An 18050-nucleotide genomic window follows, 5' to 3' on the forward strand; every position below is an offset into this window, starting at 1 on the left:
AATGTTTGGCACCTAGCAAACAAAATGAGTTTACGCTAGTGTATGCGCTGACGCTGACGCCGCCAACTCTTTTTACAAGTTACGTTGACGCATACGGCGTATGGTTTTTCGGACGTTTGCGTTTACGCTGACGGCGTCAATATTTTTTGTATGCGCGTACATCACTGTTTGATTGTTTCTACAATGAAAAAGAGTACTTATTTAAGGTATTTCCAGTCTAGCCACTAACGAATAGCTGATGAAGCAATGTTTTTATAATTCATTTATTTTCTTTCAGGAATTCGTGCTTATCTCGGTGAGAAACCCAACGATATGTAACACGTTTGATGAAGGAAGATATGTCACCTATGAAATCATATTGCAAGTAAATAATAACAAATTTGTGCAAGAGAGAGAAATTACTTTGTTTGCCAATCAGATTCTGTAAAGCACACAACAAACTTTAGAGAAACGCTTAAGTATGCTTCGTACGAGAATTAGATAGGCCTACCACATTCCTTGAGAACGAAAAGGAAAATGCAACTTGTTGAATCATCGTGTTCTTAAACATTTAAGTTGATTCGGTCCAGTTGCTGAGATTCCGATTCATTTTAGTTTTATTTTTAAACTGTTTAGTCTGAGACTCCGGAGTTAATTTTTCTGAGGTTGGAGCTACTGTATGCAAAGCTCAACTCAATGTAAAACAGCAGACATCAACCCTTCTACATTATTTAGGTTTGAGGATAAGTATGACCCTTATCAAGAGTTGTTTATATCGAAATTAACCTTTGATTGAATAATAACAGATGACTCGTATTCAAAATTGAATCTTAAAATAAGTGCAGAGATACATACAGAGGGTTGTGATTTATTGAATGTAGCCTGCACAATGCACATGCTTTGCTTTATTCAAGTAGCATTGTCGAGTCGTTTTCGTCGAAGCACTTGTGTGATGGGATTAACAATTTTTAAAACTGTTTCTGCATGGACGAACAATCGACCATATGTGCAAGTTGTGAACTGAAATAATAATTGTTAAACACTGGAGAAATGCTGTTGTTTCATATCGAATTTTGACTTTACAACGTTATTACAACGTTAGGATTCATGAATTGCTTGGCACTAATAGTGGGCAGCTGGTGAACGCATTACCGTCGGCAAGATGGCAAACGTTAATTATTTTACCAGAATTTCTGAAACATATGACGATAATGCTCTCACCAACTTAATGGCTTTGATTCCTCGTTTAAAATAAGTGGATGCATCTGACCCCATGCAACTGGTACTACAAGATTAGCATTTACGGAACAATTGGAACGTAGTGATTTAACTATTTCATCAATGAAATAGTCTAATAGCCAGGCTAATAGGTTAATAGCCAGGCTAATATATAGGTTAGGACATATTAAATTTAAAAAGTTTAATTGTAGGCCTACTATATTAATTATTATAGATTGCCATATATTCTTTTGTAATAGCTACTTTGTGAAATACTGAGGTTAATTTTGTTGATAAAGGTGTCACGAAAACGTTCAATGGTTGGTTGGTTTTGAATCTTTATCTTCAAACTGGCAACGCCTTTATAAATTATTCCTGGTAGTTTTGCATACTTGTAGAGGCTTTTGACGCAGGTATACTTTTGTAGTTTTACTTTTCATTAATTTTATGTCAATCTCAATAGTGCTGCTTGTTTTCATATTTTGTAGCACAATAAAATGCGTCGTTATCCGGACCTGTTTTGAACACTCTAATTTTTTTCTAAGTAGCTCTCAATTAAAAGATCTCATTATATTTGCAGACCAACAGCCTGTCTTTTACAAGGAAGCAATCAGTGGTTCAAAGAAGATATTCGGATTTTCAATGGTTAAGAAGAACGTTAAGTCGGACTACTGGAGGGTAAAAGAAAACTTAGTAGATTTCATTGTTGTGATAGTTATGTTTGGCTGGGAGATCCCATCAAAACTGTAAAACTAACACGGAACTAAAGTGGTATGAGTAGGAATATTAAACCAGTAAAATGTTTATTTGAGAAAGTAGTTCCAACAGGCAAGATCGATTGTATTTAATCAAAAATTAAGAGCCTAAAATGTAGACACTAAGCTCATGTTTAGCAAAAGTTTCGAAATTTTAGAGGTTGAAGCAAGATGAATTGTAACATCAGATTGATTATAAAACGACAGAAAATGTTCAGTAAGATTGTTCGAAACGATTATTATTTTTGGTCAAAATCAAGACGACAAATATTGTGTCGAAACATAACTTTTCGAAATATTTTTGTTTGTAAAACCTATGACGTTTCAGTGCCATTAAAGCATTCAATAGGCGTACCAGTAGGCCACATGCTGTTTGTCTTGGGAATGACACATCCAATAATAAAATTATCACACAAGCAAAATATTACTCAATATGCTGTAATCCCACAGGCATCCTTTATTTACCTGCACTTAATGACCAGTTGCATATATTCTGCTCAATCGTTGCGAATCGTAATAGGGAGCATAAACAGAGATTTATTGATATTCTCTCGTTGTGTAAATAGCATTGTCACAGTTATTGATTGTTCTATTACAATGGCAAGGCTTTTAGTGGCTGTCCGTTTTCAATTTTTCTACTGTTGTCAGCTGATTGCTACTATGTGCAACATATCAGTCTACTCCACATGATAGCCTGTTTACATCATACAATGTAAGATTTTTCGCTCATTACCAGCAAACTTATTTTCACTGCTTTATAATACAAGGAAGCACACAATTATCTGCTTTAAAATAACACAGTGTTTTAGTACAACTTATACTGTACTAAAGACTGTAATCGAATTGAACTTACGAAAGGTAGTAGCTGAGACACCAGTCCATCTATCATTGATCCGATCAAACGATTACACTGCCAAGTTGTCCAAAACAAAAAAGTTTTAGCTGGAAATTGTTGTCTCTGATACGGATCTTGCCCGACAGCACGGACAAAAAAGTTATAATGTGCATTAAGTACTCGGCAAAACAAAGTACCACCACTGTCGGTACTGTGTGAGTCCGAATTGCTTGAATACTTTGCATGCCTAGCTTAAGTTTAGAAGGCATGTCAAGTTTCGCTTCCAGGCAAATCATTTGATTGCTGCAAATTCAATTCGAGTTGTATTTCTGGTCTTTTTTAGATTTTAACAATAACAATAAATCAGTTAAGCCATCAGCTTTATGGATCAATAGTAGGCCGATTTTGCCTAACCATCCATACAATACCTTCCTGTTTTGGAATCTGTCCAGCTCAATGGCTGGTACGCAGTTTTGTGTTATGATATTAGGTGAACGCTGCAACATCACTTAAAGGGCTGAGAGAACAATTTGTATGGTCCCAAACAAGATAGTTCTAAAAAAAACAAGAATTGAAGACTTCACTTTAAGCGCAGGAATAATTGGTAGTAAGTTTGTCAGCGACAAAGGTTGTTTTCCACGACTAAAAAGGATTTGTCTGTAAAAAAAACAAACTCAGAATGACGGTTTTTATTTTGGTTGTCCGAACTCTTCAGAAAATTCTAGGTCTGGGATTACAAGTGTATTTTAGTTACAGTGGTTAAAAAGTAATTTAACGCATGGAAGTGCCATAAGAAGATTCAAACTATTTAAGATCATAATAAATAGAAAGAAAAAGAATTAAACAATGAATTGCAAAGGATCAAATTCAGGCTTGTAGTAAAACAATATTTTTATCTCTCGATTTGTGCTTAAAAAGGTCAAATATAGAACTAGAACTTATGAATTCATAAACGAAAAATTACGTTTTATATTTAAAAAGCAATAAAATTACTGCATTGCGACTAAACCGAACTGTAGTTCAAAATTTATCAAACTATGTTCCATTTTTTTTCATTTGCTGATGTATTATTGTTAAAAACGTTGCGATTTCAATCACCTGATTGTAAAATTCCACGCTGTTTTCGATAGCCCACCTGCTTGACTCAAACTGGAAGTAACAACATCGTGGTTAATTTGTTGTAACTCTGTGCTCACAAAGGTTAATTGACAGTTAGTGTGATTTTTTTTCACAATGTCATTTACGTCATTTATGATTTGATTACTAACGTCATTTATGATTACTAACGTCATTTATGATTTGTTTGGCTTTTCAAATGCTGGGATTACATTGTCTGTTTTACAGTATGTCAAACAGTCATTCAACATTGCGATGTTATTAAGTCCAAACTAAAGTTTAAACGTTTTTTTTTAACTCCATCGCAAATTACAAAAAGTTTTACCACATTTTGTATCAAACGTATTAGCTGGTTTTTTATGAGGTCACGCAGTTTGAAACACAAGTCAACCAGTTTTGAGAGGTTTTTCCTTTAAGCAAATTAGATATTCTGAAGCCAAGTTGCCATTTCCTTCCCTACAACGTGTTTAGAACAATCAAAAATTAAAAAGTTTTCATCGTTTGTAAATAGATTGGTTGACTGATAGGGGTGGGCAAATAAAGGCATTTTGATAATAAGTATTTCCAGGACCCAATTTTTTCATGGCCATTTTTCTCTCTGAATAAGAATCCGATGAGTTCTTTTGTCTATGACGTCATTTTAGGTTGGTTCAGCAGCCATTTTCAAAATGGCCGCTGAAAAATTGATATTTTCCATCAATCAGATAAAGATTTGATCATATGGGTCATGTAATATGTCTAAATATAGGTTGTTTGGGGCGTAGATTCTAAAAATTAACTCAGTTTTACGATTCACTGCATGGCTGTGGCGATATCATCTAAAAGTACGAAAAAAAACGCTTTTTACATGAAAAATTTAAAATTTTTAGTGTGTTTTACTATCTAACAGAAAATAATCATACGAATATCTCATGGACAATCATTCCCACATAATTACACATGCCAGTTCACATAATTCTGCTCAAAAGAGAGTCCACAGTCGTCGTAATGTTGGATACTGGCTTTAGTACATTTTTAATGGAAGACTTCAGTTCTTCTGCATCAAATTTTTCAACCCGGTATCGTCCGTCAGCAGCTTTAACTCGTCTCATTTGTCGAATTTCGGGTGCTATAGTTAGTCGAAGATGGTTAACTTCGGCTAAAAGTTGTTTTCCACTCAAACATTCCAATGAATCAAGCGATGTACTTGTAACTGGACCGCCATGCAACTTGCACAAGTCGATCTGACGTAAGGTCTTCTGTGTATTCTTGTTCTTTAGATCTGCTTTTTTAATCAGTGAAAGTTTTTTTGTTGCCTCGACAGTAGCCAGAAAGTCCGACTCCAGTTTTTTCACGCTGTTGACTTCTTCTGAGCCTTTTGCCCATTTCCAGCGTGCTTTCTTTTCCAATACAGATTTTTGTTCAAAGCTGGAGTCCACCAGTAAGCCATTTGTGAAAACCACATTTTTCCGCGAGTGTGTAGCAACAGACATACTCCCACCTGTAACTCTTATACGATTGTCAAATTTTGCAAACTGTGACTCGCAGCCCAAATTTGTCGGTAGTGCCTGCTTCAGTGCTTCTCTATTTACGCCCACGTTTACATCTTGCCACAGGATTTCGACTGCCGAAAGTTGCCTCTCCACAGAATCAATAACTTCCCCCATCACTGCAGCTTCCAACTTATCCAGACCACTTGGTTCGTCTTCTCGCTTGGCCTCGATTCTTTCATCACATTCAATTTTTGATAAAAAAAAAAACCTTCACTCCATTCCAATTTCTGTCGTCATGCCGCACCTTGTCAGTCTCATCAATGCCTAAAAATTGCATCAGAGGGAATATGATTACATTTCCCATTTTGGTGTAGATTTCTGAGCATCGAGTGAACCATTCATTCTGAACGTATGCGGCAACTGCAAGCATCAACTTATTGCTGTTGATGTCTACCACTTGGTGAAAGAACGCATCTATGTGCACACGATGTTGCAAATACAACCGCGCTAAATCTGCAATACGCCCAAATCGGTTAGATACAAATCCTCTGAATCCTCGGTGATCAATATTATTATCTTCCATCCACTGTGTATAGTCATTGTATAGCGAAACACTGTGAGACGCATGACTTGGCGAAAATAACTTAGCGAGTGCTATGAGTCCTAAGGTATGAACTGATGTGCCATGGGAGCTGAAGACTTTCTCACCAACAGTTAGTGGTAAGAGATTTTGCAATCCAATTTTCGGCTCAGCATTTTTGTACACTTTATCTATGCCGTGGTCAACACACAGTATTATGTGAGCACAACATTTTAATCGCTTGTTGGTGTCTATGTCCAGTTTGTCCAGTAAAACATTACAATCAGCCGCCCGGTCAGACATCCAAAAGTCAATTTGACTCTTGATATCCTCCACAGTGCAGTTCGCGAGGACAGCTAAGGTTTTCAATTTGAAACTGTGCGCTTTCGCTCCGTCTTCACCGGAATGACTCAAATTTTCCACGTAACCAGTAGTAAATGACCTTTTATCACCAGCATTTCCAACGATTGTAATGTGATCTGTTTTAACATCGTAATGACGGTGACCGGCAGCTTTCTGTGTGTCATCGAGGCCTGTAGTGATAACTTTATCATCTTTATGCAGCAGCTGTCGCGCGACGTACTCGAGATTCAAATACGATGCATCTTCCAGATAACGCGATATCGTACGTCGACTTGGGAGTACGTAAGTCAGATCACGTACTGTTTGGTCAGGTTCATCATCATTATCGTCATCGCTATTCATTCCATCATCATATTTGTTTCCGGCATTGCAGTTTTCCTCGTTCTCGGTTTGCCACTGTTGACCAAATATCATATTAGCTACGTTGACGATTAGTTTGCATATTTCATTGGGCGATGCGGCCGTTTGTGAGAAACACTGGACCAAGCAACGTATGACTGTCTCATTGAAAGATTTTCGTCCAGTCCTCACCTTCACTGACGGGAACTTTATTTCTTTTGATGTTACGGTTTGTTTCTCAGCTGACTCTTTTGACGAACGAAGCTTTCTGTTGGGAAATGATATTTGGGATGTCGATGGTTCAGAAGCCTCGTAGCTGACATCCTTGTCTGTGTCGACTGCACAATTCATTGCTTCTATGCTCTCTAGATTATCCAGTTCTCACGGGATAAGCCGCTAACCTCAAAACTCTCAATAGCCTAGCCTAAGAACCTGGACCCAGCGAAACAAAAAATCGGGATGTAAGTTTTCTTGAGCTGACGGAAGTTCGCGCGCCATTTTCGCTTCATGTGTGAAGTTCAGAAAACGAAGTTCGCGGAAGTTGACAACAGCCACGAACTAAAAGTACAAAAACGAATATCCGTGAACTTCCATACAGTTTGAAAGTGCCTTCTCAATCTTCCTGGTAACATGGTTGCATATAACAAGAAGCTCAAACGATCATTGGCGTTATAAATACACAAATAATAACCTAAAAATGATCTTTTCTGCAGAAAAATACAAGAAGGTGTCATGCCAGGTAGCTAAACGTGCTTTTATTGTAATCTTTGACCCTCAAAACATATGTTTAGACATATTGCACAGGTATATTCGTCTCACTCGTATGTCCTGAGAGCAAAATAGCCATTTTTGGCCGCCATTTTGAAAATGGCCACTGAACCAACCTATTATGACGTCATAAAGCAAAAAAATCAACGGATTCATATTTACCAGCCCAAATGGCAATAGAAAAAATGGGTCCTGAAAAATCGACCTGAATTTGCCCACCCCTACTGATAGCCTGGTTTGTTTATGATAATTGAGATAAAAAAAAGCGGTTTTATTATGCCAGTTCAGTGGCTCATACTCTCTTTTGAGTGCTTTTGAACTAGCATTTATCGATTTTAAAAGTAGGCTACCCAGTAAAGGAGTGTAAAGCACTTCTCGTCACTCTGACAAATTTCAAATTTAATTCCATCTACTCAACAAAACAGTTGTTCATTTTAGAACAGAGTGATGACCAGGGCCACTGAGAGCATAACTTAGGCCGGCACCAATGCAATCCTTGAGCCCCTAACTACAACGCTTCTAAGAAAAGCGTACTACATCCAAATAATACAAAGTAATTCCTCAAGTCCCGGGCACATGGGCTGTATCCAAGGGGGGGTGATCACTCCCCCCCACTTATTGGAGTGGTTTGGAATAACTAAGACGATTTTAGCCCACTGTCTAAAAATCACCCCCCCCCCCGAATTCTAAAAGTGGATAGAGCCCCTGCCCGGGCCCCTTAAAAAGGCTACGGGCCCTAAAATTAATTCAGGGGCCAGATCCAACCGTAATTTCTGGACACCTTCTGTCAAAGGTACTGATTAGAGATGTACCGATATATCGGTATCGGCATCGGTATCGGTGATATCGGCCATTTTTTGAGTATCGGTATCGGCATCGGTATCGGCAAAATTTGGCCGATACTGTGGCCGATACTAAACATGTAATAAAAAGGCGTTTGCTGTGAATTTTCTGCAGAAGCAAAGATATAGATTTTTTAAAGTAGTAACTAACGTCACATTGATGTAGAAAAATAAAAACCTGTTCAAATTTTTGATACCTCACACTCCCATGACTTCATGCGCACACCTTTTGGCATTGTTTGCTTACAGTGATTCTTTCACTCAAACAAAACGTTTTGTTTCAGAAGTTTTGCGTTGTTCGACTCTTAAGTTGTGAAGGAGACTCAATTTCTCCAATATTTATCATTTATATATGTTTCTTTTTTACTCTCAACAGAGGATAAAACCAGGCCAGGACTGCCCAGGTGGCGGAAATGTGTATAATTTTGCATCGTTTTTGCGTTGCTGGACGTTTGGGAGACCCGTGTAACTTGGTTCTTTTTGGTGGGCTGGTTCTGTCGGTTTATGATTTGGTTTCCGCATTTAGTTATGGTGGACTCGCCAAGCTTGGGCAATGTCGTGGCGGAGTGGGTGGGAGCGGTGAGACTGCGAGTCCTCGCTGGGCTGGTCAATAAGTGGTCTTGTTGCACCTGGGATGGCGGCCTCGTTGTGGGGGGAGCGTTCTTCTCGGCTGTCGGCGCGGTGCTGGGCACTCACTGGTGTGGCGGGCTATTGCAATTCGCTGGCCATAGCGGTGTGGCTTCCACGCTAGCCATTTAGACCATCCAATCAACTATATGTTTCTCGGCAGCCGCTTTGCAGCAAGAATTGACATCGACAAGAATTGAAATGGCTAGTGTGGAAGCTGCACCGTTGTGGTTGGCGGGTCGCAGCTGCTCGCTGTGCTGGTGGGTGCTCGGCCTTGTGCTGGTGGCCGGGAGGGGCGCTCCTTTCTTCGCGGTGGGGTTGTCGTCTTGGGCGCGGCAGGACCGTTTTGATTGGTTTGGTGAGGATTCGTGGTCCCATTGCTTTCGTGTTGGGCCTGCTAGTTCTGCCGTGGAATTGTTTGGGCTTGGTGGGTATGTTGCAGCGAGGGGTGGAAGTTGGGTCGCGGACTGGTGGAGCCGGCTTGCTGGGGGCAGCCGGGTTGCATAGTTTTTTTGGACGTTTAGCAGCGTGGGGGCGATGCGGGATTGTGCATTTTTGCTGCCTTGGTGGTCTTCGCCTGGCAAAAGCTTTTCAACCAAACGACAAGCGCCCTTAGGTTGCATATTACTTGTCGAATAGTTTTTGTACGACTACACAAATCATTTGGTTTACATTTTACATCTTATTATCAATTATGATAGCCTATTTGGAGAGTTTGCGCAAATACTTTATTTAATTTTTCAGAAACCCCAATTATGATGTAATGTTTCTTCCCTTATACCCTAGTCCTCAATTATGGTGGCCTTTCATTACTAAAACCTACTATTATGACACAAAAATGCGGTTGAGATTGGATTCTTGAATCTTTAATAAATTATACCAATTGAAAGCTTTTTTTAATAGTTTTATGCAAATAAGGTAAAACTTAGCATTTGATATAATACCTTGCAAATACCAAAATTGCATCTTTTTGTAACACCAAAGTATCGGCCAAAATATCGGTATCAGTATCGGTATCGGCCTAAAAAAGTGATATCGGTATCGGGATCGGTATCGGCCACAATATTGGTATCGGTACATCTCTAGTACTGATGATGAAAAATTGTGACTGTTCATATTTTGCGCCGGACTAAAATATTCGTATTTTGTTATGACTTGTCAAAATTAAAAATTTACTTTGCTTTGGTTTTTATACTGCATTGCCTGTGGGTCAATAAATTTTACTGCATTGCGTTTGGTCCTGACTGGTATGTTGACATCAAACGCATTATGACGTGTCGTTCTTGTCAGCGTCAATCATAAAACACGAAGCGTCAAGATTTTGAAGATATTCAAACCCATGTTGAAAGAGCTACTGTTTTTACGTTGATTTTTCATTCACTTTAGTTGTTTTTTGTTTGCCTTGCAAGCTGCTCGGTTTCGGAAACCATTTTGACAGACAAATCCGTTCTTTGTTCGATCATAATTGCAGCTACCTCCTCTTTTGCGCCGGATTACCACCGTCTTTCCTCCTAATTATTATCGTGGTCGATGGGGGTGTTTAGAATTTTAATCACCTTTACCGCTCAAAAAATCTTTCAAACGCACAAGATCCAATATCTATCACAGTAAAAATAATTTCATTAGGACGTGTTCTGTGTTCATTCGTTCCGAAGTACTGCAGTACTTCATTTGCCATGTATGTATTCATTTGGTAGGCCAGTGACAGAGTTGAACAGTTTTCTCAACCGGTCTAACTGAAAAGTATACATGATTACAATAGCCAAAGTACATCATGACATAAACATTCTATTACACAATCTGGCCATTACTGTAGGAAAAGAGCCAAAAAAAAAAACTTGTTGCATTGAACGTAGCCAAAATCATTGCTACATTGGGACCTATGAGCTGCAGAATTTGATAAATGTTATCGAAATTCGGCTATGAAGCATTGAGATAAATTCAACCTTGGTAGGATTCAATAACCAACTAATAGCGGGGAGGTACTCAACGCTAATGTATTTATTGTTGGTGAAAATTTAACCCCAAACCTATGGCATAAGCCAGGGCTTCCCAAAGTGGGGTTCGCGACCCCCAAGGGGTCGTGTAACAAACTTCAGGGGTCGCAGAAAGTATACCAATTTTCACAAGGTACTGCATATTAACACTTCTGTGCGAGATGCTGTGAAGGTTATTAATTTATTAAGAGTTGCGCACTCAATAGGCTGCCTGTATTTGCTTTGTGGCAGAAAGCAGTCTCACCAATCACACTGAATAAATGTGTTTGCTTTTTTTGTTTTGTTTCCAGTAGGCTGCCCATATAGGCTTCGTTGTTATGGATAAAAACAAACTGAACTGAAAACGGTAAATTGTTTTTGGTTTTCGTTAAGTTTAAGATTTTCAACAAATATCACAAATGTATATTTCTTCACTGTTCGTCATTTTAATCGTAAGGGGTCGCGAAAAATTTTAGGAGATTAAAAGGGGTCGCGAGCAAAAAAGTTTGGTAAGCCCTGGCATAGGCAACCTGTACTCACTTATTTGCTATAATGCGTTATATTTGTATTGACCAAAAGAGTAAGATTGTTCACTCTGTAGTTCCTCTTTTTGATAATTATGACTTGGCAACTTATGTTGCGTGTTTGTGCCAAGATAGCAATGTAACTTTTATAAAGCATATGGGTGTGGTATTTATAGCTATTATTAAGAGTTACATGAAGAAAACGTTCTATGAACTCACGTTCTTTCTTGGTTTCCATGCACGGTATCTTCCGAGTCATTGCCAAGGAAGCAAAATAGCATCAATTCATTGTTAAAAACTTCGCATTCATTTTGACACTCCAAAAGCTTTTTTTTTGCTACTATTTGAAAAATATTTGGTCATTCTAAATAAGAGAATAGAACATTGTTGGTGCTATGGGATACGAAACACCAGTTGATATTTTCAGTAAAACACAATGTATTGATTTTTATTTTGTTTTATTGATTAAAATTGTCAGAAAAACAATTGGGATAAACATCAAGATAGTTTAGCTTATCCTTTTCGGCCGTTAAAACGAAAACGTTTATTTCATTAAACTGTCAAACTACTAGTTTGAACTATCGACCTTCCCAACTGTTCATTAATGTTGATTTGTTGCATTTCAGTGGCTTGTTCATCAGCCATTTTAAAATCACCACAGGAAATGTTTACAAACCACTTTGTCCAAACACATTGTAATTTCAAGCGCATGAGCTTCATTTGCGTTGATCATGAAGGTCTAGCAAGCCAGTGCATGGTTAGCTACAAATAAACGTGGTTGTACTTTGACCTCACAATCCCGCTGGCCGATTCCCAGCCGGAAAATCAATTCCTTTTTTTATTGATTAAAGCGTCCGTAGATGTTGCATCAACGTAAACAAGGATTGATTTGTTGGCTGGTATCCTTAACCTAGCTTCCATAGCAGTGGAGCAATGTTTGGCCTCAACTGGCGCCCAAGGAAGACCACAACAATGATCACGACTATAGTTTTTGAGAGATAAATTGGGTAATCACATGCAAACTTTGTGAATGTGATGCACTATTGAAAAGCAGACAATTGCTAAAAACCTCAGATGTAAAAGATTGATGGACAAACTACGTTTCTGTTGTAATTATTTCAGTGACCGATTTATTAGTTACTAGAGTCTCCGCTTCCGCCTTTAGTAGGCGTTACCGGTCTACATAAATGTATGGTTGACGTTGAACAACGAACATATCCAAGATTTGAGAACGATACTGCGTATTGTTAAGGCTGTGAAGTAGGAGTCGTGGTGACAGAAGGACTTTGGGGTGTCCGGAATCGAAGTGGTTAAAAAAAAAGACCGACTCTGGCTTGATACAAAACGATAAACTATAACATTTTGTTTGTCATTTTAGACTTCTTGCAATATGATAAATAAGACCAAAACTCTATTACTTACAACACCACTTCAATGCACTACATTTAATAAAACCATTGATTACTCTTTTGAATTCAAAAATTGAAAAAATTTGCCAATCCTAAAAAATTGGCAACACTGAAGCCGGTGTCAGAGTCGGCCAGTTGCAAATCGAGGAGTCGGAGTCGAATATTTTTCGCCCGACTCTACTGCACTGCTGGTAGTGCAGTAGTAAGCAAAAACTTTTTTGTGCCACTATGAACAAACACAGTGCTATACTGTAAATATAATGTACGGAATGTAGATACCGGATACCTAACATATTTCTGTCATTGTAAAAAGCTATTGTTCGTTTTCGGATGCCTTTGCTTACAAGAAGTCAACCATTAATGTAAATTAGCTCTCAAGAAGAGATATCTGAGTATTATTTACAGTATCAGGCAGGCTTACTGAAAGTGTGTTTCGATTTAGGGATATTCCGTCTATTCCGATGGGAAGGAAGTGGTTTGGAGTTTTCAACGAAGACTATCTGAATAAGCGACAGGTCATTTTAACGGAGTTTCTACAAAAGTGAGTTTGGATAAAACGTTTCTTTTCCAGTTTCATGTATTACACAGCAAACCATTGTACTATTTCTATTATTTATGTAGGGCTGTAGGCCCACACTTTTACACTGCAAATCATATACGCACTGTGAAATGAGCATGTGATAATGATGTGAGCGTGATCTGGGAGTACTACTTTCTTCTTATTTCGCAAGCATGTAGTGAAACTAAACATCCAAAGTGACCTCATTCACCATATCATGTCTACGCAATTAACATAATTCATATTAAATAAACATTTGAAGCAAAATATAGTAAAATAAAACTTTAGTAATTACATGTACGTTTTTGATGTTTAGAATCGTTAAGGACACTCTTCTGATCTCCCACACAGCGCTTCACCTTTTTCTACAAACCGAATTGAGCCAGCGAGACATGGCTAAAATGATCAGCCTTACTTCTTCTAAAGGTCAAGGTCGCTCTATGGATTCGCTAGAAAACGCTTGGAAAGCGTATGGCGTTCATGCCCCTCGTGTTCCAATCCGAAGATCAGAGACAGAAATTTCTACATTACAAAGGTTAAATGATGGAAAAAACTCAGCTTTAAATACATCCCAGTCTGTCCCTGTGATACCACAATCGGATGAATCTTCTCGAAATGACATGTGGCACACCTTAAAACCTTCATCTTCGGATGTGTTTGTACGGGACGGGACTGGATTGAACTCCGATGTTAATGGTAATTCGGAAGTGATTGGAAGTTTTTCCGTTGACAATGCCTCTTCTCGAATGCGTGGTAACTCTCTGAGGCGTCACACGGAAGATATCGAATGGAACGATTGGGTTGTGATTGAAGAAGTGGTGCCAGAAATTCACATGACTCTGAAAGAGCAGCTGCAAGACTTGGAGGAGATAAAAAACAACTTAAAGCCAGAAGACTATACCAATGTTAAATGGCAGATTGAAGACACCAGTACTCCATCCACATCCTCGGATGACGTCCCGATGTCCGCTTTTAGCAGAGATGACTCATCAACATCGCTTCTGATCAAAAAGAAGGTTTCCACGAAAACAAGAGCAAAGCAACGCAGCATGGACAAAGACGAAAGTTTGACTTTAGTAGCTGGTGATGACGTTTGTTGCAGCCATTCGTCTCCTTCACCTATATCAGTTCCTTCATCTTCAATGTCAGCTCCTTCATCTTCCATGTCAGCTCCGTCATCTTCCATGTCAGCTTCGTCATCTTCAATGTCAGCTCCTTCATCTTCCATGTCAGCTCCGTCATCTTCCATGTCAGCTTCGTCATCTTCAATGTCAGCTCCGTCATCTTCCATGTCAGCTCCGTCATCTTCTATGTCAGTAAGTCGTCACCAAAAAAATACACCATCCTCAAATGTGAACAAAACAGTTTTGAACGTGAATGAACAGATGAGGAATGAAAGTAACAGCTCCGAAAAATTATCCGGCTATGCCCAAAATGGACCTTCACGTAAGTTGGTGAAGATTCCTGGAAAAGCTAAGGGACCATTGAATAATTGTGAAAAGTTGACGGCAAAAACTGACAAAAAAGAAACAGCAGATGGTGTCACAGGATGTGATAACTCTTCAGAGAAGCATCAAAATACTGTGGATATCAACAAAAAGTCAGATATTCAATCACAAAACGAAATTTCGGATGCTCAAAGTGAAGTCAGCAAACATGACAAAGCGAAAGAAATTGCACCTCAGGAAAATGTTAGCGAAGATTGTGCGACAGCGCCACTTAGCGATAGCTGTAAAACTACAAATTCAGCGGTGACACTTCTTTCTCAAGATTTTAAAGCTTGCGAAGACGATAAAGATCAAAGTAATCTAAATTCATCAAATTAGTTGCAACTATATTTTTGCATTATTGTGCAATTAACATCAACATTGCAGTTGGCAGTCTTTCTCATCGTTGTCAACCGAGGTAAAGCACCACTGTTACACAAAGGTCTGAGTTTTTATTTCGTGTGTTGGCTATTGGTTATACGGTATAGATTTTTGACATTACTTTCTCTTTTTTCTTCAAAATTACATTTATCTTCAGTGTAATAGGTTAGCTAAGCTTAAAATTGGTCCCTTTCTAATTTATTGAGACTTATATTGCTATTATTTTAAACTATTTTTGAAAATAAAAACAATTATCTAAAATTTGTAACACAACAAAAACGTACCAGAAAATCGGTCTTTGAATACTGCAAAAAATAAACAATAATTGATGAAATAATTGTTGCAAAGTTTTAAGAAAGTACAGTCTGGTGTATTTTAGCAATTTAATGTTTGAGCACGGCGCCTAAATACAAAGGACGTTTGAGTTTTTATTACAAAAGTAAAAAAATTGTGCATTTTTTCTCCAATGTCTCCTTTGTCTGTTTGCTTGGCATATTCGAATCAACATCTTCTCATCAATTTCCCAATTTGCATCAAATATTTTTTGTTGCTAAAAAAAGGCTGGAATAGTATCCAATTCTAACCGTTTAAGCGTCCAAATCCAGCTGTCTAAAACGGAATTTATATATGTGAAATTCTGTACTGTGTTTGCATTGTTTCTTCCGTGATTTTCCACTAAACACTGTTTAATAAAAAAAAGTGGTTTGTTACAAAGACAACATAGCACTGTTATTCTATCAAGCATAGTATGACTTTCAGTCTAAAGTTATATGCAATACTTGATGTGCTTTTTGAACTTGCTGAGGTGCAAACTCTAGCTATGTGGTAAGCTACACTGGATGCTAAATTGTGTGTTTTCTGCCATTTTTTCTTGAGTCTCTATTCACATTTCAGTAGAAGCATAGCTTGATACATTAGCCTCATTTTCTAAAAAAAACATTACGTCAAGTGTAGCGCAGTGGCAAATGTATGTCATTCTTATGCAATTCAATATTTATAAACGTCATAAGAATAACATAAATCCCCTTACTGACCGTCGTTTTTCTTTTTTTTTCCTTAGAGATGCCAGTCTTCCATGCTTATTAAGATTGGCCAACCGTTTGCCTTTGCGGCTTTAGAATGTTTGTTTAATTTGTTCATGTAATCCTTTGATACCGTTGGTGGTAGTAATATAACAGGACATGCCACGTTTAACGTTTCACCAATAAACTGTCTTTTTTTCAGCAGTGTCAAATCACCACGGTCCACGACATATGCTGTATACGAAAATTGATCGTTTTATGTAAGGCTTCTATTTCGTTGACTCTACGAGAAAGTGCAAAAACCTTCTTTGCCTTTTATTGAATGAGCAAAATTTTATTGTTTTAGCTATCGTGGCATAAGTACATTAGTTTTTATTGCATTTTTGTTTTTGTATTGAAACTTTTCATAAAACAGTACTATGGTATTGCTTGTTGAATTATGAAAGTCATATGCAAACGGTGATGTGTTATTTATTTATTGCATTTTCTTTTCCTAATACATATTCTGCAATGCAAGGATTCTGCTGTTGTTTTATATTCAGGATCAGAAACTCGTGAGTTGGCCCATAGCCATGGTTGGGCTTTGTGGAAATTTCACCACCTTAGATAGATGATTACAAGACAATTAATCAAACAAAGAGTAACATTACAACTGCATGATTGTAGAACATTAGATCTCAACTTCGTGGCTTACAGTACCCAGGGTTGGAAGTAACGACTAGTTGTCACTATTCGATAGCGTTATTCGTTGCTTTCTGAATATCGAATGCTTACACCCATTCCTTTTAAAAATAAATATCGAATGCGCGTTATTCATTGCTTTTTTATGCAAGCAACGAAGTCATTATTCGTTTTTCAGCACTAATCGATATTTAGGAGAACTGCTGAATCATTTTTTGTTGTTCACTTACTTCGTCGTCAAAACGAATTTACGAGATTTAGTTTTCGGATTACTATCCCACCTATAATCCCCTTCCGGTTTTCGAACTTTAAAGAATCAAGGAAAAGTTTGCGGCAACACAGTTCAGAAAAACCATGCAAGTGAGCGTCGTTAACGATGTTGCCAACCTTGCGGTTTTCCCGCGAGTTTGGGCTTGTTTTTTTTCGAGTTTGCGTTTTTTTTTTTTTTGAGTTTGCGGGTTGCTTGTTTTGGGCTTGTTTTTTGGCCAGTTAAACATTTTTTGACTTGTTTTTGACACTGACATTGCGAGGTTTTTATTTTAGTCAACATTGTAGGCTATCCCTTCTTTTCAAGATAATTATTGCTTGGAATGGCGTAGACAAATGTCAGTCTTGAAATAAACGTGATGTAGCCTATGGACTATAAAGGTTGTATTGAAAATTTTGAACTGCTAAACTGCGTGCTTTATGCTAATTGCTAGCCTACTGGTTGCAAATTTAGCATCGATCGCATAACTTTTATTTGGATAAGATTCCAAAATGTTGTCGAGTTACATAGGCTAACTGTTAGCAAAACTTCTTTGTTTACCTCGTGTTAAAATTTGTCTGTCTTCGCCGGTTTCATTAAATTACATCATTGCGTTTTTGTAGTCTGGTTATTCTTCAAATTACTGATTAATTTATTTGTAGTGTCTGGAATGAATAATAATTTCCACAATGTTCATATAGGCTATATTTGCTATTCAAATCTTGTGTTCGCTAATTTCGGGCGAAGAAGATTTATAATTTGCTGTAAACTTGTTAAAACTTTTGATAGCTTTCGATTTTCGCGTCTCATGATTAGTGCACTGCAAGCCACTGCATAATAGGCTACTGTTGGTCTTATCGTCTGATATGT

The 18050-nt window shown here is 37.9% G+C and overlaps 1 protein-coding gene across 1 annotated transcript; it reads left to right on the forward strand.

The window, feature by feature from the left end:
* The first annotated feature begins 1810 nt into the window (after positions 1-1810).
* On the forward strand, positions 1811-16762 carry LOC145765123 (uncharacterized). Its single transcript, XM_082576876.1, has 3 exons — positions 1811-1875; positions 13246-13344; positions 13679-16762. Exons 2-3 carry the CDS (start codon positions 13265-13267, stop codon positions 15186-15188), a joined length of 1590 nt encoding a protein of 529 aa, XP_082433002.1. The 5' UTR covers positions 1811-1875; positions 13246-13264; the 3' UTR covers positions 15189-16762.
* Positions 16763-18050: the final 1288 nt, after the last annotated feature.

Source organism: Aplidium turbinatum, chromosome 2, assembly GCF_918807975.1.
Source record: "Aplidium turbinatum chromosome 2, kaAplTurb1.1, whole genome shotgun sequence".
NCBI lineage: Eukaryota > Metazoa > Chordata > Ascidiacea > Aplousobranchia > Polyclinidae > Aplidium > Aplidium turbinatum.

Excerpts from the sequence above, each read along its gene's own strand:
- LOC145765123 (XM_082576876.1), top strand. The coding sequence starts at position 13,265 with ATGGGAAGGAAGTGGTTTGGAGTTTTCAACGAAGACTATCTGAATAAG. Across the intron at positions 13,345-13,678 it reads TTAACGGAGTTTCTACAAAA|AATCGTTAAGGACACTCTTC; the intron begins GTGAGTTTGGAT and ends TTTGATGTTTAG.